Below are 22,811 nucleotides of genomic sequence, written 5' to 3'. Positions count from 1 at the left end.
TGAGAATGGCTAATGATGATAATGGTCATCATCTTCATAGGTTTCATCATCTGGGTCATTATCGTTGTCATCATCAGAATAGTGGCGACCTTAAGCAGGGACGAGGACAATGACGACAACGGCTACGAGAATGCCACATAACAATAGGTTTAAATATCAAAAACAATAGTTCTGCACGTCCTGCGCGTGCTTTTTACCTTTTGATACATTTCGTTGCCGTTCTCGTCTTGACAACGACGTGAAATGATCACATTTCGGGACATGTGGAGCACGAGAACACCTGACGGTGAATTGTCAATTTTCTCTCTAACCACACCATTCTCGCCAATTTTAATCTTGGAATGTGGACTCACACTGTCCAATCCGAGCGACTTGGAGTAGTCGCAAAATTATTACAGTAACGGGAAATAATATTTTTAGACAACGTTCTCGTAACCGTCGTCCTTGCCCTTGCTTAAGGTCCCTGCTGTTCTTTAAATCTATCAGCGAAGAGTACAACTATTGATTGATCAGTAGACTTCAACGCCCTATTTCGGCAAATCACAATGACGAACTAACATGATAAACATTCATGGCTCACGAGCTTGGTCTAAGACTGAAAAAGATGGGTGCTTTTTGTAGGTACCTGTGTCTTACATTGTCAGGAGTAATCACTTTATGGATATCCATGTCACCAACAGCTACGTGATAGTCGCCATTTTGACTCAATATAGCCGAATAGGTAGCAGTTTGATTCACCTTGGAAGTATATATACCGCGTGTGACCTGGGGGCAATGGAAATAACAAAATTGATCATTTAGTGAAACCAGACCCAATATGAGTGGGCTATATGTTTCGTGATAAGCTGGAAAAGATGTGTGCCATCTTCTAAGCCAATCTGAAGTAAAAGCCAAAGTAAAAAAAAAACCACTATTTGAATCTTTCAGACACCCTTCGAAGGGAAATCCTTTGTTTGTTCGAAACACAATAATACGAAGCATGAAATTTAAAATTGTTAGGCTAAAGCAACGTGTGCGCACAGATGACTAAGGACGGCCCATGGTGTCAAGAGGAAAGCGTCAAATTATGCGCTTGACCTGTTGAATCATGTCCGGCTTTTCCTATTTTGTTTTTTTGTGTAAAAAGTAATATTATATTCAACATCATTCACATTAATGTCTAGTCGTCTTAAGGTATAGGAAAATTATTGCATGATCAGTGGGGTAGGTGGGGCCAGTGTTACGGACAAACGCGATTTCCGAGGGACGGGGGACGGTGGGCCGTTCACTGCATCTAGGCCTATTATTATGGTCTTTGTCAATGAACAGTGTTAACTCATAAAAAAACTCAGGTACTTTTGCTTTACCATTTTGAGTTCTTCGAAGTATTTAAGCAACATGACTCCAAGTGGATCAGTTCCTATTGCTGATACAAACACAGGCTTCAATCCAAGACGAGCAAGACATTCTGTTGGTAGAGACGGGAAGTAGCTTGTATCAAACGCATCCACGTTCTTAGCTTTCTGTTACTTAGGCAATGCACATGAATTCCTTAGATCCTTCAAGAGCGTGCGACAGTCTGTCTTGCATTAAAGTGACTCTTCGCCATTGCAGGCTTTGATTGCCAACCGGTGTTGGCACATTTAAGTATTTGGGAGGAAGTATTTTAAAGGTCCTAGCTTACAGATGCGGAGAGAATTTCAACACACATTTTTTATAATCCTGAAGCTAATACACTTATTTCTTGTTGTGTACTGCTGAAACAGTTAATTTTCTGTCTTATCTTCGTTCAACGACAGGCAGTCCTTTTTTCATCGCTAGGCCACCAAAGGACAGAGGTGATGGCAAGAGTGTGCCTAACGTTCCGACCGCGAGACGACCTCCTTCCACCGAAAAAAACCCGATTGACTCATAGCAAAAAGAAGTTACGAAGTCTAGTCAGTTAAATGTTACAAATGTTACGCGATTCTTGTCTTTGCTGCTTACACACTAAGCAGCGGGAAAACAAATGTGAGCGTACGCATCTCGTGAGGAAATGCGATACAAATAAGCGTTTCTCCCATTGAACTATTCCCATACAGCCACTAAGTGGCCTCTTCTTATCGACGCTTCGTACATCATCTGTCATCATCAGTGCAATTCCAGATGACCTCTTTGGCATTTTCAGAGGCATTTTTACTCGTAACATTTGATCTCTTTAATGGTTCACGTTTCGTAACTTACCTTCAAGTAACAATTCCCAGTGTTTCATGCAATTATTTGTTTTTAATACCTACAAAAGAGCTACAACCCAAACAATTAGGGATCAGTCAGATTTCCTACACCCGATATCAAGCAATCAAGATGATTCCACGCCATTTTTCTTTTAAAACGAAACAAAGGTGAAGTACAATACCTGCAAGGTTTCTCCCCACGCCTCCAAAACTCATTCTCACTTGGCCAGGGTTGGATGCCTCAGGCTACATACATAAAATAACATATCAACAAGAAAAAATAGGGGCGAAAACAAAGAAAAGTTCAAGAAAAAGCCACTGGAATTCAGTAACGAGGAAATAGGAGTTAACGGAGTCAACTTACAATAATGGTCTCCGCCGTGGCGATAAAATCGACATTGGATCCTCCAATCACGACCTAGGGAATCAGTCAAATAAACTAGTTTTTCAATTTATAAATTGCTGTCGATTGGCAAACTACAAATTCAGTACTAACTAATGTCTAATTGACTTCAAAAGCTTCCTTTACTGACCAAGGCCAAAAGCGCATGTTTTTGTAGAAAAGTTCTGTAACGGTGTGCGATATCTGAGCAACAAAGTTCTCTCAATATTACCTAAAATTACACTGTGCACCGTCACCGCACGAAACCATCATCAAATGTTACATGTTCAAGTAATCATTGTTTTACAACACAGATTTTCAATATTCACTTGCCGGTCTCTGTAATCTTCTCCATTCTGTGGGTGAATCTGGTGTTCCTGGGAGTTTTCTTTCGCCACTCTGTCAATAAAAACTGAATCAATGAGCGAACAATTAATGAGGTCTAAGAAGTGGGGACACAAAACAAAGACACAGGCCTGCCGTTGAAGGATGTAGGGGGCAAGGCTTGGATCGCATAGGGTAAGGCAGACAAAAATTATGGTGGCCTAAGCACTGAGTGTCATTAGCAACACTACGGGCTGCGGGGACTGCTTGGCATTAATTAAGTCTGGTTTTCACAAGAGACACCGACATAAGCCAATGAACATGCGAAGGCGCATTTACTTGCTGTCAATGCTCTTTTGTCCTAAGGCAAGGCTCTAGCCATCAAGACATAACTGGGTTTGCGTACGTTGCTTTTGCTTAAGTCGCATTCGGAATCATAATCAGATGAGAAGAATGCTTCGATTCACTAAAAGTCGATAATTAGAGTTGTAAGGAATTTACCAATCTCGTACTAATGCACGATCAATTGACAATGGAATTTGAATCACAGAGAACAAATCTTGGGATTGGTTGATTCATCGGCTTGCGCGACTCTGATCCCAATAATGTGATTTTCTTTCTGTTTTTAGATGGGAAACCTCAAATGCAATCGGAAGAAAACTTCGGATTGCCCATACCCATTGAACGCACGATCATGTTGCTCGGGAAATCGCTTGTGCACGACGAATCTCTTACCCAGACCTCCCTGCAGGTTTATAGTACGACCGAGGGATATCTGGGTACGAGATGAGTATACGACTCCACTCTAGAGGCTGAGCCGGTCTGACCTGAGTTGTTTCTAGCGCTAAACCGCATCAACCTATAGATCGTTTTCACGTGACGTCACAGTGGCCATGTTGGTGTACAAGAACAATAGACGTTCTCTCCTTTGGGAACCAAACTCTATTTTTATGCAGATTCCATGCATACATTTTGTATTGTTTTGTACACCAACCTGGGCCCGGTTGCTCGAAGCATTGTTAGCGCTAACCGTTGGTTAAGAGGTATCAAAACCTATAGGTGTCCATGGTATTTAACGCTGGTTAGCGCTAACCACGCTTCGAGCAACTCGGGCCTGGCCGCCAAGTCACGTGACTGAAAACCATCTATAGGTTTAAACACACTTAAGTCTCCTTAAAACAACTCGGTTTTCACTGCAATTTGCGCAGTTGTACCAGTGCAAATTTTAAACTCACCACAGCATTAGTTTCTTTGAGTTTTCGTATTCTGCATAATTCAACTGCTATTGAACTTCCTATCCGAGCGTTGTTTTTTATGAGTGCTATATCTAAGAAAGCTAAGGTTTAACTTTTTGTAAAAATCGTTTTTAGCTAAGCATAAATCGCACAAGAATCAAGTGCAAGCGGCCGCGCTTTGTTTCTCATATTGCAACAAGTGGTCCCCTGAGGATAACTAATCGAGCCGCAGCTTGTAGTCAAGGAAGTAAGACAAGGAGCCTAGTTGGATAGCATGCGCAGTAACTGTCTCTGTGTTGGATTTGAAAGTGGACTTCCGAACCACAGTACGGATATGCGCTTTTTTATTGCCGCACCATTTCGCGAGCATTTATAGTGGGTGGTTGCTATGAAGGTCAATTCGTATTGCCACGTTAGCTTGTGTGCGTTGGTGGGTTTCAGTGGAGCGCCTGCTAGTGGGTAATAAACGGTTGTCATGAGGGACCCTGAATCCAAGTTTTCTCCATTTCTTTGCAAGGATACTTGCATATAACGATTGTCCTTTAGTGATCTCATTAACTTTTTGAAGCACAAAAGGAGTTACTTCTTTCCCTTGAATACCCTGATCTCTGAAAAAAAAAAAGACCATGAAATACATGTGCATTTTAGTTGCCACCAACGCCCTCTTTCCTGCCATCAAGGAACACAAGGCAGACTCACCCAACTAGTCGGACAGAAAAGCCAATAATAAAGTTAGCAAATGCAAGTTGAAGAAATATTTATTTGGGAATAAAACGAAAGAAAACGTCACGCTTTTCGCTGCTCGAGTACTATTACTAATAGTCCTATAGTAGCGTAGCCTATTAAAATGCAGGATTTGCATCAGTCCACCAGTTGGGTGATACTAATTGCTATTAGTTACCTTGCTTCTTGAAGAGCACACTGAATCGCTTTTTCAATTTCTCGCCCATCGGCAGATTGTTCCTTAGGTATCGGCACAGCCAAGACAATTCCACTGCTTGATCCAAGAGATAAATTGGCATCTAAAATGTTATCGTATGCTAGTTACACTCACTCTAGCAGCTCAGATCAAATAATTAATTGATTAATTAATTTCACCAAATCAAATAGCCAGAACTTGGTTACTATAAATACATGCATATTATTGTATGTTGAACCTAAGGCAAGTAATATTAATATTAGGGTAGTACAACTGGGTCAAATTCAATCTGTATACCAAATTTGATTGAAATTCCCAGAGGTCAAGAAAACAAAGAAACAACCTGTTCCCCAAATCCAAATATTGAAGCGAGTAAAAGATGTACTTAATGACAAGAGAGGTGCACAATAAATAAGTGGTGAGTGCTTTAAAGGTGACGCATTACCAACGGTCTTCTTCATGGCCTGATGAAAACTACCAGCATGCTGTAGAAACATTGTTATCTACATCACCAAAGATCAAATTGGCGGATGCACAAAAAGTCACATTGTTATCATGAGATGTCCCTACAAATCCTGTAAATTGGACTGGACTTCACATCAGATCCTTGAAATCAGTTCCAAACATCAGCACCGCTTCAGACGTTAACCAGTCATTTCGCCCCACATATTTAAGTGTCTAAGCACTCATTTCAATGAATAGGTATAAGCACTGATTTCAGTGATGAAAAATTAGGGTTAGGGTTGGTTGACTAAGGGTTGTCAGAATACTGTTGGGGTGGATCGACCATGGGCTAGAAATGACCTGCATTCCTTCAGACACACATGTTATACACCAGTGATGGGGGTTGACCCTTATTGGGAAAAAGTGTGCACAAGGTCTTGGATACAATTTTTCCCAATACAGACAGACCTAGGCTGGTAAATATAACTTTTATTCTTTTCAAAAACCTAACAAATTGCACTGTGATAGCAGCAAGATCCCTAAAACATTTTTAGTGAGCCGAAAGCATAGAAAACAGGAGTAAACCAAATGAAAGAAAGAGGCCTCATCCAGACATTTTAAAGACAAAAATTAATAATAAAGAAAAAAATTATTTATTGCAATGTAGCATGTGATGTAATTGATGACTCATCATGCAATGATACCGCCCACTTTTAGTGGGCCAGAGGAGAACATTCCACCCTCTCCCACAACCAATCAGATTGCAGGTTTTGTTGAATATTGCCAACTCACCCACAACAAACAAATTAATAGAACTTATTGCACAGAACCAGTAAAGCAAAATACACTTGCTCATTACAGAGTAGTCATCGAAAGTTGATCTGACAATGAAAATAGTCGGAAACTTGCCTATCAACTTGGCTGCCTCAACAGGGGACTGTACATTGTAGGCGGACTAGAAATAGTCATAACACAAAAAATCAATGCCATTAAAAATAATTACTTTTCCAAGTAAAGTGAGTTCCTCTGAGTCTTCATTAAAGCTGTTTTACATAATTGTATCTTTTCTACATAGACATGCAAAGAGCTCTGAAAATTAAGGCTAGCAGAATGTGGCATAATCTTTTAGTATACATGTAGATGTTGATTGGAAGAACAAGACTTGAGAATGCTATTAAAAGCTAATAGTAAATATTAAAAAAATATATATAACTGACTATTTTAAAGTATGGTTGAGTTACTTGTTGTGTGCATGGGATTAAGGCTTTCATTTTACTTTTTAAAAACAAACCTCTGCCAGTATATACTTTTCTCATGCATGTGCAGACTATTCGGCATTAATTTAATAGAATACCGGTATTTACATGATAAAAGCGGTGAGGTCTGAATCAGTACAAAAGACAGTGGTGGCCTTGCTGGCATTCATAAGCGAAGATGATGGGGGAAACATTACTGAATATTATAAACCTGAAATCCACTTTCTGGTGTGAAAAATGCAGGAAAATCCAGTTTTTCTCCATAAGTAGCAACCAAAACGCCTTGAGTTTCCTAGAAAGCAATAAATTCACCAAGTGACAGTAACTATGTTATATTGTTGTTCTAAACTTATGAACTGGCAGTAGCAGTAATTTATTTTCAATTGATATAGTCTTTATGTAGTATGAGTATTTACTTACTAAATACTCCAGGGTTAATTGTATGTCCAAGATAGATTTTACTCCTGCACACACTACTGCTACTGGTGTTCTTCCAAGCTCTGTAAGATCTGCACTAATATCAAATGCTGGAAGTTCAATGAAACACAAGAAAATTTCCTTTTAATCTCTGGTAAACTGTTTGTTAAACCGGAGTCAAGCTACATAAGATGTGATTAAAAATGACAATGATTTTTGAAAATGTTGACAACTTATAAAAAACAACTCACTTGATGAGGCATCCCTGTGGACACCACCTATACCACCAGTTATAAAAACTGGTATCCCTGTGGCATGAGCAGCGATCATTGTGCTAGACACTGTTGTTGCTCCACTTAGACTCTGAAAATTAATAAAAAAATATAATAATCAAAATCTGGCAATTTATCAAGCCAGGATTACATCAATTGAAGGATCAACATCTGTCTCCAGTTGGTTAACAAGGGTTTTATTAGCAACCAGGACCTGGGTACTAGCACCAGTTTATGCTGAGTACAGTAATCGCCTTTGCTCAAAGGAGTTCTCAAGATCAAAAGCCAGACTATAATAGAAATATAGGGGTGCTCGCCTACTCTATCATGAGAAGGCCTCAGTTTCTCAAAGGCTACATAACACAAAGTACCTTTTAATTAATATTCAGTAAATAAGTCAGTACCTCCACTTTAAACATGGGCTGAGGCTTTCATACACACTTTCACTTGGATGTGCTTAGAGTGTGCAAATTCCGGTTATGGGCGAGAGCAAATAGTGACATGATTTCTCAGAATGAAAAAGTTGGATATTGCCTTTTTCACTGGATAAAGTTATCCAACGTTTGAACAACTAGGAGATGGTGTATTGATTGCAGTGTGAAGGAGTTGAATGCAGTCTCAAATTCTGCTTAAATTAATGCTGTTTTTTTTTTCTTACTTTTGTGCAAGGAATTCTCTATTTGGGAGAAGAGGTAAGGGCTTCAAATGTCAAAGCACAGTAGCACAATTTGCATTTATTTACCCTACTGATCACATAAGGCAAATCTCTTCGGGAAGTCTTGATAGCATTTTTACCACAAGCAAGTTTTTCCAAGTTTTCTTCAGACAAGCCTATAAGCAAAGAGTAAAGAGTGACTCTTTCATTTTGAACATAATTTTGCATGCTATGTAGGTTACCACCCAGGAGGAGGGGGGGGGGGGAGAAGAGGGTGTGGTTAGACCTTCATCAGAGCAAATCAAATCTATTCACTGTGATGAAGGGCTAATGCTCTAAACGTGTGTTTTTAGAATCCCTGTGCGGTGGTCAATTTACATTATCAACTCAGTTGATAAAACCAAATTTTTGTATTAATAATACTTCCCCACTGACACAGCACCACAGTTTCTTTAGAAACTACCCCCCTTATTCAAATATTTGATACCCTATTTCAGACCAATTTCAGCCATTACACAGTTGGAAATAGTGTGAGAAAGGCTTTTCTTGATGGTCTTAATGCCTTAATGATGAATAAGTAGCTTCTGCTAAAAAACGTATCCAATTCAAGACTTGAGGGCACAAACCATACCTGATTTCAGACCAAAATGGTCAAAATCAATACCCTGTTTCAGAAAAAAAAAGACAAAAAACCATACCCCCAAGGATGTAAGAGGCAGTGTGGCCCAGTGGTTGGGGCGCTTGCCTTGACATCCAAAGATCCTGGGTTCTAGACCCACTCTGATCACTCTTTGAATTTGATCTTGGTAGTCCCTGGCTCAACTGGTTTAGTGCCTCCGGCCAGGGATTCTTAACAGTTGTTGTTTTTGTTCTGTTCCATCGTTTCATTGGGGTTTATTGGTCCTGAAAAGCCCCTGTGGGGAGCAGTCAATTAAGGACGGTGCCTACTATTGTTATTGCGCATACGTTCTGCGCATCTCCAGATACTCAGATTTCCTATCGCCGATGCTTACTAGTACAGGGATATTTTTGCGCAGTTTAAAACTATCCGGAGAAAGTAAATCTTAGTAAGTACTCTTGGTATCCAAAAAGAAAATTGGGGGTAACCATGCATTTTTGTGAGATACTTAAGCTTCAATTTGAGAAAGAACGCCATACATTGCTTTGTATTTTAACCCTTTTTACATATATTATTCATGAATTCTCTTTAAATTAATGCGTGGTTACCCCCAATTTTCTTTTTGGATTTCAATAACACTTGTTAGGATCTACATTTCCTGCATAATCACACAGCGGGGCAAAAATATCTTTAATAAGTAGGCACCGTCCTTAAGTATGTATGTGTGTATGAAACCTCTTTCAAGCAGAAAGTAGACATTTACTACTGCAAAATAACCATGGGTGTAGCCAGGTGTCAAACAGAGGGTACTCTCGTTTTTGCAACCTGAATATTGTAGGTTGTTTCTGTAAAAAAAGGCTTAAAAAGGGGGGGGAGGGGTCAATTTGGCACCCCAGGACCCCCCTAGCTACGTCCTTGATAACAGCATTAAATTAAATTAACTGTTGTAGGGTACAATACATACCTACATGGATTTTTCCAGCAATAACTGCCACTGTGGCTGGCGTGGCTCCATTTTCTCTTACAATCCTCTCTACATCTTTAGCAACTCTGCCAAAAAAATTATTATTCAAGATATTCAAACAGATGTCGATAATCATCATAAGGCCACAAAGTTTAATTTTAAGCCATTGGTCAAAACATTCACTCATATCATTCAATCAACAATTAAAAATAAAGAACCATTGAGATGTTTCAATGAGGTGAGCAACAGAACTCAAAAGTCATAGGGTTAAATTCTGTCAGTCGATTCTTTTAATAAGGTCGTCAGTAAGTTAATCAGGCAGTCATTCTTTCTTTCAATCATGATAATCAATCAATCATTCTGAAAACCCACCCAGCCATTCACATTCCAAAAACCAGAGGAAGATTCCATTCAACTTTGCATTAACATTGCCTGAATACCTAAGATTCTCAGGGTATGGCATTCCATGGGCAATGACAGTTGACTCTAGTGCAATGACCGGTTTTCGTCTCACAAGTGCCTCTGCGACTTCAGGATTTATTTGAATAAGCCCCTCTGGGTACCTCTTGAGACCAGGAGGGCCAGGCCCAAGGGCATGTGAGATCATCCTAGTAACACTCTGTAAATGCTTTGGTTGCATCAGGTGAAAGGCTCTTGGTATATGAAACATCTCTGATAGATTTATCTGGGAAAGTAAAATAAAAATCAAAGTTCTAAAATTAATGTTACATAACTTGTAAGAGCTGATATGGCTTACAACTGAAAGTCCAGTAAATGAAGCACCCACTTCTACCCCTTAATTTGGCTTTTTGTCAATTTTTGTAATGATACTGTTTTTTGATACTTTTTATTTATTTATAATATTTAGGTAGTAATTATCAGATAATAGTAATGAATACACTAATTTGCTTTTATTTATTAATCAATTATGTAAAGGTCCAGATCAGCCTATTGCTGCCATTTACTTTTGACCTTTTCATATAAATGATGTATGTATGTATGTATGTATGCTTTGAAAAATGAGAACTATAGCTTAACTATAACTTATTTTTCCGTGCACGTAGCGATCACACACAACTTGTAGTCGGATAAACGAAAACCGTACCTTCATACTCTAAAATACTCACTGTAATTACAGCCAAAAGTGCAAGCAACGCAATTACCAAGAATTCTGAAAATCGCTACTTAAAATAACAAATGGTCATCGCTCTCCTTCAGAAGAAAGTCGTGGAAATAATTGGGCATTTTTATTTATTACCCGGTGAATAACTTTGTGATCGGTCGTATTTGGAGTCGAAAATTTAACATGTTCCGAAGAATTTCCGAAGATTTGTGCGTATGCATTCTGGGTAGAGAAAATTATGGTTTATCGCTTGAACACGTGTTATCGCCCTTTCCTTTCAAGTTTCTTTAGCAGTGAGTGTTATAGTCCAACTGGTCGTTGAATTCTCGCCTTAAAATGCTGATCTTCCCTCCAAAATTGGCACTGCAATAACTATTTTACTTCCTTAAACCCTAATATGCAATGTTGTCGGATTAATATTACCAGAAATCTACACGATCCATCGATTTGTGGTGCTAGCATATTGTCCCTAATACTTGATTTTCCTAGCCAATTTTTATCGTAGGGTATGAAACTATCCCATGATGGTCTGTACCGTTGAGTGTTTTTCAATCAAGATATATGAAATTTTAAATTTATTTTCTAGTCTTTAAACGCTTTTGTGCGCAATCCTTCACCAATCAAAATGGTCAGGGAAGACAAAGCAACATGGAAGGCCAATTACTTCATGAGGATTATTGTAAGTTTGAAGTCTTATTGCTTAACTGGTGCTGTGTGTTGGTGTTGTTGTGTACAATGTAGTTGGTCAATTTATTAACACCTCACTGGAATCTTAAAGGTTTCAAATCTAAAGCCGTTTTCACACTCACAACCTCGGTCATAAATAGTTGTAACAATTTGCTAGAACATCAAGTGGAGTGCATCAAAGCTATTAATAACGTACCCCTACTCCTCCTCCCTCCCTTCAATGTTGCATTTACCGGTTGGTTTTTGCACTTGAACCCATAAACATCAATATTGAAGGGGGAGAGGGGGAAAATTGCTGTCTGTGTTACAACATTTGTGACAGAGACTGCAACGTTGATTATGATCACCTGAAGTATAATTCAGGCTTTCATACTCCATTCAATTTTATTCAATTATGGTTTTGTTCACATCTGCAAAAATTCAAATTAAATAGGAGGGTAACCTCGCAGTGTGAGACAAAATGGCGCCGTATCGATCAAGGCCTAATGTGAACATGGCTTAAGTGATCGATGTCTAAAAGGATAAATATTGGAGTACAATCCTGTAATTTATTTTGGTTTGTGGGGGTTGAGGGGTGGGAGTGTAATTTGGTACATGGTGATATGGCTTTGCCATTCATCAGAAGACAATTTCACTTCTCTTTTTTTTGTGATGCATAGATGAGTGTCCAAAGATGTTTCTGAGTTCAGTTGTACTTTTTTTTTGAGGTTTTAATAGAGCAGGTTGTATGGGTGAGAGATGTTGCGTCTGTGTTGTCATCTGCTGAAACAAACTACATGTTGCAATTTTTTTTTTCATCAGCAATACATGGATGAGTATCCAAAGTTGTTTGTTGTTGGTGTTGACAATGTTGGTTCCAGGCAGATGCAGCAGATTCGTCAGTCCCTACGAGGGCGAGCTGAAGTTCTGATGGGTAAAAACACCATGATCAGAAAGGCCATGCGGGGACATTTGAATAACAACCCTGCCTTGGAAAGGTAGTAGTAAATTGACACTTTTCCCCTGTCTCTTAAGCATGCATGTATAAGTCATAACTCTCAGGATGGCAAAGGCTACTATAATTTACGTACATGTAGTTAAAAGCATCGGTTATTTTCGAAGGCTCTTTATCAGGAAACTTTAAGATAAATGGCAGCATGAAGAAGGGTTGCTTCCTTGTTCCAACGCTCTTCAGCATCTTTTTTTGTGCCGTCCTACATCATGCATTCAACAACATAAACGATCAAGATTTATTTATTTATTTTATTACCATTTTTTTAAAAATACTTTTTTTCAAAACAGATACTAAACTACGAACACTACACTGCACTATATACAATACACTACTTTACTTGCAATGCAAGCTACTCTATGATCAAGATGGGGTCAGCTGCGCACTCGATCTGGCCCACTTTTGTTCAAAGACCGAACCCAGAAAGTTCCTAGTCTGTGAGGTTCTCTTCACAGATGACGCAGCTTTTGTGTCAAACGGTGCTGCTGACTGTCAGGTGCTGATGGATGCATTTGCAGACTCCTGTGATCACTTTTCTCTGGTGAAAAGCTCCAAAAAGACAGTTACAAAGCACCAGGACTGAGCAGACTCGGTGGAACAAATCTTAGTCAATTGCAACATGCTAGATCAGGTGGATTCATTCTGCTACCTTGGGGGGAATATCACCTCCAATCCTCGTCTTGACAAGTCAGCTGCTGGATTGGAAAGGCAGCCACAACTTTCAACAGACTCAGGACCAGGTCTTGGTCCAACAGTTTACTTACCGAAAACATGAAAGTTAACATATACAAGGCCTGTGTGCTCAGCGTCGTACTCTATGGCAGTGAAGCGTGGCCATCCTACATGCACCAGGAGAAACGGCTTCATGCCTCGCATGTGCGATGCCTGCGGAACATACTCGATGTAACCTGGTAAGACAAAATTTGGAACACACTCGTACTTGAGAGAGTGGGGTGCGAGCAAATGGCACACATTCTAGCGATTGGCAACAGCGTGCGGAAGACAGAGAAATGGCATTCAACGTTAAAGACTTTCACCAAATCACCTTGACTGGTCTTGTCTCTTCGCGTGCTCTTGATCTGTTATTCGCAGACAGACTGCCATACGCACACACATGTAGTCAAAAGGAGGAATTTCCCTGTATTTACATATACTGCTTCCTTAAACTGTTGTGTTTTTCACTTAAATAAAATTTTGAACATGCCTTTGAGGTTTGAATTAAGGAAATTATTCTTCTGTTGGTCTGTGTAGAGTTGATGCTTGGTCATACTTCTAACTTTAACAAACAAAATTTTGCTTGCCTTGGTTGGTCCATATGGGGAAGGATCACGCCCTCTGTCTTAAGTATGGACCTCAGCCTGAAGCCTTGGGCTAGAGACCACATACTAATGTTCTCAGGTGGCTGTGGACAAGGGCTTTTTTCAGCCCACTTCATGGACCGTTGATTTCAGTCTGTGGTTAAAACATTCTGATCACATGATCACATTTTTTGTGGCTCTGTAGATTCGAAAATACCGTGACACCATTTTCTGTTGCTATGCCCAAAGAGAAAAGCGTGAAACGATGTTAACGGCAAGTAAAACTTGCTGGGTAACCCAGGAAAAGCCTTGTCCAAGGAAATAAGAAGCAGGTGGAAACTTTCCTTCACTTTTTTTTCTTGGCTGTGGGAAGAAGGAAGGAATAGATGTCCAGTATCATCACATTGTTGTTGTTGGTTTAATAAAATAAATTGTTACATACATGTATATGTACGGGTGTTGTTTCCTTTCAGACTGATACCTCACATCAAAGGTAATGTTGGCTTTGTATTCACCAAGGAAGACCTTGCTACAGTGAGAGACCTCATCCTGGCAAACAGAGTTGCAGCACCTGCTAAAGCAGGAGCAATTGCACCCATTGATGTGTTTGTACCAAAAGGTAACACTGGCCTGGGACCAGAAAAGACATCTTTTTTCCAGGCTTTGGCCATTCCAACCAAGATTACCAAAGGAACTATTGAAATCTTGGTAAGTAGTGAATCTTTGGTAGCTGGGATAGACTTCACTACCCCCATCCCCTCCCCTCCCCTCCCCATTTTACAAGGCTTGTGAAAGTGTGCTGCTAAGTTTTATAAAAAGTACAGAAATAAGAAAAATTGCTGTATTTTTGTAATACGTGATGAAAACTTGGAAATCAAATGTCTTGATGAAACCCCTCAATGAGGGTTTTGCGAAAACTAGGACCCTTGAAAACTAACATCTAAGACCTAAGACCCTGGCTCTCAGGGCTTTCGTACTACGAAAACTTAGACCCCTTGTAAACAGTAGAAATTACAGGAAAGAAACACTGGAAAACTTACAAAATGTAGTGAACTGACAATAGACCTGTGAAATGTGTCCCAATTCGGTAAATTCATGCGTACGGTCTCTGTTTCTAACACCAGTACTGATCCTGGATTGTTGAGTATTATTTTCACGTTTTCTGAATGGTGAATGGATCAGAAGAAATTTGTCACATCGGGGTCACCATGAACAAGTTTTTTTTAGGCTGTAAAATGGCATGCTTCTTGTTTTATTGCTATTTGAATGCATCATGGGAAGTATACAAATATAGAAATGTCAACAGATGACATGAAATACATGGATATTACGACAATAGGGTCTTTCAAATAACTAGAATCTCAGTCTGTTAACCCTTTAATTGTAACCACTAATGTTAGTGTACATTAATTTTGTTATTCTACCTCCAGTATCAAAACAAGCTACATAAGTCACAGAAACAATAAATGGATGCGGTAGATGGTCAATCTTAAATAGTTTTACATGTATGACACAAGTGGTTTTCTGTTTAGTTAAATTTACACTGTTTAGGGGTCCTAGTTTTTGTAGTACGAAAACTAAGACCCCGGAGACTCTGGTCTTAGTTTCACACATTTGTTTTGTTTTTATAATGTGGAATTTCATGAATAATTACATAATGGCTAGCATAAAATTTTGGTAATTGAGAATGTATGTGTAAAGGTGCAGCAATCTTGGAGATAAAAGGTGGATTTGGAAGTGGGGTGTATGCAGCAATGTGGAAACATACATGTATATAAAATACATGTATTGTATCTTGTTTAAAACCAATTTTATATTTGTCCACAAGAATGATGTCCACTTGATCAAGAAAGATGAGAAAGTTGGAGCATCAGAGTCCACTCTGCTAAACATGTTGAAGATTTCCCCCTTTTCATATGGTCTTGTTATCCAGCAAGGTACTGTGTATTATATTATTTGAAAAACAAAATCAGAGAAGGTACAATTTGTCAGTGAAAATACTGTAATTTTGCTACATGCATTCATCAGGCAGTGCCCGGTTGTTCGAAAGCGGATTAATCACTCACTGAAAAACTCATTAATTAAGCCTTTGACACCCAAACCGGCCTGAAGCGTCCAGACGATTTTACTCGTCAATGGGGAGCCGCTGAGGAGTCAATGGGTTAACTTAGTCCAGGATTAGAGTAAACTTTTGTTTCATGTTTTTCAACTTTTTGGTGTCATTTTCTTTTGCTTATTTTTGTTTTTCAAGATTGACTTCTTGTAATGTAAAATTTTGCCAAATATCAGCATTGAACAGCATTTGAGAGTAGAGAAAATAATAAAATCCTCGGTTAATTTTTAATCTGGGATTAACGTTAATCTGCTTTTGAACAACCGGGCCCAGTAGTATTGAAATTGAAGACTTAGGGAGATAGGTGATGGTTCTAAGCAAATTTCTTACAAATTATATTAGCACCAAAAACCAATAGTACTGGTGTTGTGTAGAACCCTGTAGAACATATTAACCTTCTTTGAAAGAGTTTGGTTCTAGACTGCTGCAGTCCATGACCTTTGCTACTGTTTTCGCAATATGCAGGAATAGGATTTTCTTCCACAATGTCTCACACAAGATGTACCTGTATGTTTTGTATTTTCAGTGTATGAAAATGGTGCTTGCTTTTCTCCTGATGTGCTTGACATCACATCAGAGGACCTCTTGATGCGTTTTGTTGAGGTATTAGAAGAAATAATTATTGTGAATATTAAGTAATTTCTAAGCAAGTGAAGTATTCTTTTGGAGTGCCAGGAATGACATGTTTCATTACTTAAATAAATTATTGTTTCTGGTTGTAGGGTATTGTGAACATTTCAGCTGTGTCCTTGGAGATTGGTTACCCAACAGTAGCCTCTGTACCACATTCCATCATCAATGGCTTTAAGAATGTTGCTGCTGTTGCTGTGGAAACCAACATCACCTTTCCCCAGGTTGAGCAGCTTAAAGCATTCCTTGAAAACCCAGAGGCTTTTGCCTCTGTGGCCCCTGCCGCCAGTGAAGCAGCTTCTGCTGCCGCTGAAGAGGAGACCAAGGAGCCTGAGAAGAAAGAAGAAGAAGAGGAAGAAGAGAGTGATGAAGATATGGGCTTTGGTCTGTTTGACTAAACCCAAACAACCTTTGTCAACCACTCCTCACAATGGATCAATAAAGTTTGAAAATGGTTATTCTTGTGTGTGTCTTAATTGAGCCAAGAAGTGTCCCATCAATCAAACTAAAAGTTAAGTTCCAAATTTTGATGGCCCAATATACAACTGTTACATCACTCACTCTCTTGGATGCCAGGGGGGCTCTTCCCTTCATTCCACTAGCACAGAAGCTCATGACTTGGAATCGTTTAACTCTGGTTCCGAGCTGGTTTTTTTTTAGTTTAAAAATTTCCTTATTTGGATGTAACGTAGCTCGGGTATTTTCCTGCGCGTGCAGCTTCGATCTTATTTTTGACGATATTTGGGCAAAAAATTGGCGTCCTAAAATCCCAAGCTGTTCCAAGGTAAAGAGTTGCAAGTTACACGCTTCAAGGTCATGTCATTCTGACTAGCAGGAATGAGCTTTCCTTTTCAGTGCAACTACGTGTTCAACAAACAAAAAATTTTAAAAAAATTTACAAAGCTAGCTGCTGGTATTGTTATGATTTACATTTCTGAAAAACAAAGCAAAGACATCAAGAAAAACACTTCAAAGCCCTTGCGAAACAAGAACGCACATCAGCTATTGCTGATGACATAAAAGCCACTGCATATAACATAAAGCGGGATCATTTTGAGATTCTCGCTTCAAGCAAAACTGATTATCACTGCAAAATTAAGAAACTTTTATGAAAAACCTGAAACCAGCTTTAAATGCTGATCTTACCAGAGACAAGCTGTCACTGTTAATAGGTCAGTTACAGTTCAAAGACTGAACTGACGATTCCAAATTACTTTTGCCTCCAAACCAGTGTAGCTACAAACTATGACTGAGGTCACTTCTTGTTTATTCTTCGTTCAAGGGTCCAGACCTCTCTCTCTTTTTATTTACATTTAAAAGTTTTCCAAAATAATAGGGGTTACTTTTGAAAATGTATGTTGAAACATACAAGACGTTAAGTCTATAAAATGCATTGCTTCAAATGGTTGTAACTGCTATTTGTCTTATATTTCTAATCAAGTTGCCAAAGAACAAGTCGCTATGAAACAAAAATAACTCTGTGATTTTAAACCAAAAAGAAGTGTTTCTGCAATTAATTGATTTCTGATGAAAACGCTTTCTTTGGGAATTTTTTTTAAAGCCAATTTTATTGCAAAGAAACATCGTCGTTTGAGTGACATTCCCAAGTTGGGTACCCTGCAATGCTGAGTTCATCCCAGGGCCTTCTCTTCGGCGAGAAATATTCCTGGGTAATTTCCTGGGTACGAAAAAATGTAGTCTGACGTCACTTGTATGTTAGCGACAACTGTGCTTTCCCTCCTTCCCTTGACAACAACATATGGGAAAATGGCTTCAAGCAATTTGTCACTTGCTAAAATCTGATCCTATCATAATGGGATAGTTTGCACATGACTGCGGTTTCTATGGCTTCCTCTATGATTTCCATCGATTGTTAAATTCTCTTGGATTTTATAGCGAGTGTGAAAGAGAGCGGCGCGCAAGGGCAGGACGCCGTCAGCAAAACAGTTTATCGCATCGATATAACCTCGCGTCCGAGGTTCCTTTCCGAAGGACAACATGAGTCATGCAGAATCGGGGTAACTTAAAAATAACATTTTCTCAAAGAAACGTTGCACAATTACTTAATTCTTAAGTATATTTCTCCGTTCCGTGTTCTATTCGTGTTATTAGTTACAAGTTTTGGGGTCAATTTCATTCGACTGACATTTTATTGTCCACCAAAATTAAGAAGCCAGTATTTCAATTATTATTTTACGAATGGGTTCGAAGGTTTTCCAGAAAGGTATTTTATACTTGAAAATGAAATTAAACTAGAAAAAGTATTTCATAAATCGTTCATGTTAGCTTGATAATTGAGTGTCGATCAACCACAATTAAAATTACAATAATAATAATATTGTAATTTTTAATCTGAACTTATCATAATTACTGATAAGTTCAGATGATGATGTTTGAAAGTTAGTGAAGGTGCATGTATGATGGGATGCATTTGAGTTGAATCTTTTGTAAAGTCAGGTGATTAAGGTTTAAGTGGATTACCATCTGTTTATTAGAAATGTAAAAAATACAGTATTGTGGTTATGTAATGTCTAATTTCATTTCTGTAGTCCTTTAGCCTCATACAACAGCTTGCAGGACAAGCACTTGGCTGGATATTTTTCTACTTCTCGCATGAAAAGACATTTGAGGAAATCAGGATTGGTGAGCTTTATACAATGTTAATTGCCTATTGATGTGATGTTGGACGAATATTCAATAGACTTAAATCTGTTGTTTATGCTGTGCTCTATTTTTTTCTGTCAAAATAGGTAAAGAAAAATGGAACAATTATTGACGAAAAGACTTACAGGATTAACATGGCAAAGAAGGAACATAGGAAGCATGTGCGAGATCTTTTAGCTACTGCAATAGTGCATAAGACATTAGATATTGAGGTATGACAAAGGAGATCTTAATAAGTACTCCATCTCCTGTTTTTTTGTTTTGTTCTTGGGCTGAGAGGATGAACGTTGCAAGATTTTCAAAGATGCTTCAAGATTGTCTGATTCCCAAATCCAAGAATGTGTTCCCTTAAACAGCACAATGTTCCCTTAAAAAATCAGATATTTCAGATATCATAATGTTTACTCAGTACACATGCAGCTTTCATGTGTGTCATAATAATTATTTGTTTTAGTTTGCATATTAACTATATTTGGGGAAATTGACAATTATTTAAAGGGTGTAATATAGTAGCTCGCAATGATTAGCAGTACGAACAGGGCCTAAAAATTGCTTCTCAAGCCTCATTGGCCAGGGATAGGATTGAAATAAATTCAACCTGTAGGTGTGAGAGTTGGCAGGTTTTAGACTGTACTGTAGGCAAAGTAATTTATTTTAAAGTTGGTATTTCATTGCCATTAATCAAAGTTAAATGTTAAGGTGTTCCCCTCATCCTTGTGTGGTACGTTACACAAATGGGAAGATTTAAGGCAATCAGATCATGTAGACCAGTGAGGGACAGATCTCTCATGGTACTTAGAGGGGTAGGGTTGCTCGTCGGAAATTTTGAAAAGAACCTCTAAGAGGCCTAATGTGGGCGTGGCATGAATTTTTTTCACCCCTAAGAGGTACCAAATTATTGGTTTTAATTAAACGAAATTAAAAATTAGTTAATTGTTAAATGTTTCCTGTCATAATTTTTAAACCTCCCCCCCCCCCTCCCTTCCCCTGAAAAAAAATATATTGAGCTGTTGGTCACTTGTATGTTTGTCTAATGTTATAGTTTTTGTGACTAAAGTGTCTTTTTTTTAGAGAGTTAGACAGTATGAAATAAGGAAAAGACTTGATGAGGCTTACAAAATTGAACTGGTCAGAAGAGTCAAGGTTAGTGTATGTTTGTATGAATGACAACAAAAACCACACACATTTAAATTATGTTGCATTTTGTGGCTTCTTTTAAAAGTAATCAAAGTAAGTAATTCATCAGTGGCACCTTAAAAGAGCCAATTTGGCCACATGAGTCTTGCTGTTTCCCACTCAAAACTGTTCAAAATCAGTCCTTATTACATGTAAATTCTGACTCATGGAAAGCTCTCAACATTTTCCATGGCCTTAAGGTGCATCAGAAAAAATTCCTCCACTGAGTCTATTACTTATTCAAATGGCAGATAAGAGAGTCATATTGCGTCAAATTAATGTAGCGAAATTTCCCTGCTTATCCTTTTTTCAACTCTTGTTAATAACTCAATTCCCACTTATATGTGCAACTATATGCCCTTCATGTCCACTGTATAATTATACCCTTCATGGCTCTCTTTCTGATCTTTCTACCATTTTAACAAACTTTATTATTCACTTCATCTTCTTTCTTAAACTCTTGTTCAACTCTACATGAAACACAAACTTGTTTTTATTCTTCACTAGTTCATTCTTAGTTCTTTTATATCCTTTCTCTGAACTATCTTTTCTTCTAAGTGTCTTTTCTGCCATTCCTTCTACTAGACAGATGAAGTTGAATTTAAGGTGAGACGCCACCTTTTTACATGTTTTTTTTTTTATTGATAACTCTCAGGAATTAAATCTTTAGTTTCAATGGAATTATTTGGAACCTGGTGCTGATTATGAACAAAAGTAGACTGTTTATGGTCCCTGAGTTTTTCGATACACTGCAGATAAACATGATCATTGAGACTGAGGAGACATGGAAGTATGCAAATTGCAATGCATTGCTAAAAATAATCATGCCAATACAATGCTAAAAGACCCTGTTAAACTCAACACTAACATGGTCAAGATAATTGAGTGACTGTTTTAATTAGTTTGATGCTCTCTACTTCTTCTTTCCTTATGCCAATGATAAATGATTTGATTCTGTGGTCGGTCGAATTTTATGATCTACGATAATTTATTTGCTTGTTGCTTCTTTTGTAGGAAGGACGGAATAGAAGAGGAGATGAAGACATTCTTCCCCTTCTCTCTCCAAGAGAAAGAACAGCGCATATGAATAAAAAACAACATAGTAAACAAAGAGAAAGACCGTCAACTGCGCCAGCAACGCTACTGGATCAAGATAGTGCTGCAGAGGATGGTCCATTGAGACCCTCTGAGATCTACTATGATGATGAGACACAAAAGATTTACTACAGGGTATAATAATATATAATATAATAATAATAATAATAATAATAATGATGATGATGATGATGATGATAATGACTGTAATGAATTTCATTTGTTGTTGAGTGTTCAGCGTATTTAGCGCAGGGACATTAATTAGGGACACTGTGCAGTAATCAAATCAACTTAAGGACGGTGCCTACCCTTGCAAAATGAATTTCAAGCTTTCTGTTAAGTTCTGAAAATTTCTGGAAATTTCTAGAATGTGACAGCTTTATTCCAGAATCAAATTCCAGCTTTTATTCCAGAAATTGTTTTCCAGTTTTTGCAAGTTTTGGGTTCTTGCAAAAGCTGGAAATAGCTTGAATTTGGTACATCTATTAGGTGCTGCCAGAAAATGACAGTTTTTTTCAGTCTTCATTTCTTGCAGGAAACTGGAAATAAACTATTGTCTACAGCTTGTTAACAATTTTAACATTTCTCAAATGAAACAAATTTTTAGTTTATTCTATAAATTCAACTCTTTTCAGATAAAAAGTTAAAGAAATGTTTAGCATGCAGTTTCTTATTACATATAAAATTTAAGAAGAAAATTCCCTTGTAGAACCAGACATATGTGAAGGCTATGTAAAGTTTATCATATTACTACATGTTGAGCTATATACAGGCTATTTACTGCTCCTTACGTGCTATGTAATAACTATGTAACTTGATACATTACATAGTTCAGTCTGTGTAAAGCATATGACATTAATATTGCAATACTATTTAAAGGTCACATAGCTCTCTGAAATATAGCGTATGAATGTGAATGTGATATCTTTCGAGTTAATACATTTACTTAGCTTACGCAATGTCCTTTAAAGGCTCCAAACTTTGAAAATATTTAAAGCACTCTGTACACGGAGAAATGAAAAAGAAAGCTTTTATTCCGATGTATTCAATCCCGGCGTTGTCAATCAATGGTTTCCGATCGATTGATTGCAATCAATACTATCAATAATAATCAATAACAATCCATTGATTGTTATTGATTGGTGCAACCAATCGATAAAAATCGATACTCACACTCGGAGTCTTAATTGCTATTGATTACCATTGATTTCTATAGAAAATCATTGATTAATAATTCATTATGCAACTTTCTGGTGTGGGCGTGGGCGTGCTTCATTGGTCCCGGGCATATTTACACGTCCAGGGTAATTGGGTAATTCGATTGCGCACTTTTATCTTTGCACTTCAACCGGGAT

General features: G+C 38.1%; 3 protein-coding genes across 8 annotated transcripts in view; 2 read left to right on the top strand and 1 right to left on the bottom strand.

The window, feature by feature from the left end:
• LOC138032464 (uncharacterized) overlaps nucleotides 1-22,811 on the bottom strand; it is a 27,811-nt gene that overhangs the window by 4,242 nt on the left and 758 nt on the right. Inside the window, exons 1-16 of one of the 4 annotated variants that reach the window (XM_068880141.1) lie at nucleotides 10,807-10,947; nucleotides 10,120-10,364; nucleotides 9,680-9,765; nucleotides 8,184-8,272; nucleotides 7,421-7,532; nucleotides 7,173-7,279; nucleotides 6,964-7,044; nucleotides 6,406-6,451; nucleotides 5,035-5,155; nucleotides 4,656-4,741; nucleotides 4,134-4,225; nucleotides 2,908-2,973; nucleotides 2,557-2,610; nucleotides 2,375-2,438; nucleotides 1,347-1,447; nucleotides 637-765 (exon numbers count right to left, since the gene is read on the bottom strand). In XM_068880141.1, coding sequence (XP_068736242.1) covers nucleotides 637-765; nucleotides 1,347-1,447; nucleotides 2,375-2,438; nucleotides 2,557-2,610; nucleotides 2,908-2,973; nucleotides 4,134-4,225; nucleotides 4,656-4,741; nucleotides 5,035-5,155; nucleotides 6,406-6,451; nucleotides 6,964-7,044; nucleotides 7,173-7,279; nucleotides 7,421-7,532; nucleotides 8,184-8,272; nucleotides 9,680-9,765; nucleotides 10,120-10,349 — 1,464 coding nt within the window. In that variant the 5' untranslated portion in view covers nucleotides 10,350-10,364; nucleotides 10,807-10,947. Of the gene's footprint in view, nucleotides 1-636; nucleotides 766-1,346; nucleotides 1,448-2,374; nucleotides 2,439-2,556; nucleotides 2,611-2,907; nucleotides 2,974-4,133; nucleotides 4,226-4,655; nucleotides 4,742-5,034; nucleotides 5,156-6,405; nucleotides 6,452-6,963; nucleotides 7,045-7,172; nucleotides 7,280-7,420; nucleotides 7,533-8,183; nucleotides 8,273-9,679; nucleotides 9,766-10,051; nucleotides 10,365-10,784; nucleotides 10,948-22,811 lie in introns of those variants that run through there. The other 3 variants (XM_068880140.1, XM_068880142.1, XM_068880143.1) reach the window with 3 other exon arrangements.
• On the top strand, nucleotides 11,033-16,979 carry LOC138032465 (large ribosomal subunit protein uL10-like). 3 transcript variants are annotated; one of them, XM_068880145.1, is made up of 7 exons: nucleotides 11,033-11,095; nucleotides 11,389-11,481; nucleotides 12,291-12,466; nucleotides 14,252-14,486; nucleotides 15,607-15,715; nucleotides 16,418-16,494; nucleotides 16,614-16,979. In XM_068880145.1, the coding sequence occupies exons 2-7, from the start codon at nucleotides 11,428-11,430 to the stop codon at nucleotides 16,917-16,919; spliced, it is 957 nt and encodes a 318-aa protein (XP_068736246.1). In that variant the 5' UTR covers nucleotides 11,033-11,095; nucleotides 11,389-11,427; the 3' UTR covers nucleotides 16,920-16,979. The 3 variants fall into 3 exon arrangements, with proteins under 3 accessions (XP_068736246.1, XP_068736247.1, XP_068736248.1); XM_068880146.1 differs by having other exon boundaries at nucleotides 11,071-11,308; XM_068880147.1 differs by lacking the exon at nucleotides 11,033-11,095 and adding an exon at nucleotides 11,096-11,254.
• LOC138032462 (glutamate-rich protein 3-like) overlaps nucleotides 18,250-22,811 on the top strand; it is a 23,440-nt gene continuing 18,878 nt past the window's right edge. Inside the window, exons 1-5 of the mRNA XM_068880139.1 lie at nucleotides 18,250-18,539; nucleotides 19,071-19,164; nucleotides 19,272-19,397; nucleotides 20,257-20,328; nucleotides 21,376-21,591. Of these exons, the coding sequence (XP_068736240.1) occupies nucleotides 18,520-18,539; nucleotides 19,071-19,164; nucleotides 19,272-19,397; nucleotides 20,257-20,328; nucleotides 21,376-21,591 (528 nt within the window). The 5' untranslated portion in view covers nucleotides 18,250-18,519. The remainder of the gene's footprint in view (nucleotides 18,540-19,070; nucleotides 19,165-19,271; nucleotides 19,398-20,256; nucleotides 20,329-21,375; nucleotides 21,592-22,811) is intronic.

This window comes from Montipora capricornis, chromosome 14 (assembly GCF_036669925.1).
Source record: "Montipora capricornis isolate CH-2021 chromosome 14, ASM3666992v2, whole genome shotgun sequence".
Classification (NCBI taxonomy): domain Eukaryota; kingdom Metazoa; phylum Cnidaria; class Anthozoa; order Scleractinia; family Acroporidae; genus Montipora; species Montipora capricornis.
The sequence above is the reverse complement of the archived record's forward strand: the minus strand, read 5'-3'. Positions and strand labels throughout refer to the sequence as shown.

Bases quoted from the DNA above. Each gene is read 5' to 3' on its own strand.
- LOC138032465 (XM_068880145.1), top strand. From the start codon at position 11,428: ATGGTCAGGGAAGACAAAGCAACATGGAAGGCCAATTACTTCATGAGG. The intron at 14,487-15,606 runs GTAAGTAGTGAA...TTTGTCCACAAG, and splicing joins AAGGAACTATTGAAATCTTG to AATGATGTCCACTTGATCAA. The intron at 16,495-16,613 runs GTATTAGAAGAA...TTCTGGTTGTAG, and splicing joins TCTTGATGCGTTTTGTTGAG to GGTATTGTGAACATTTCAGC.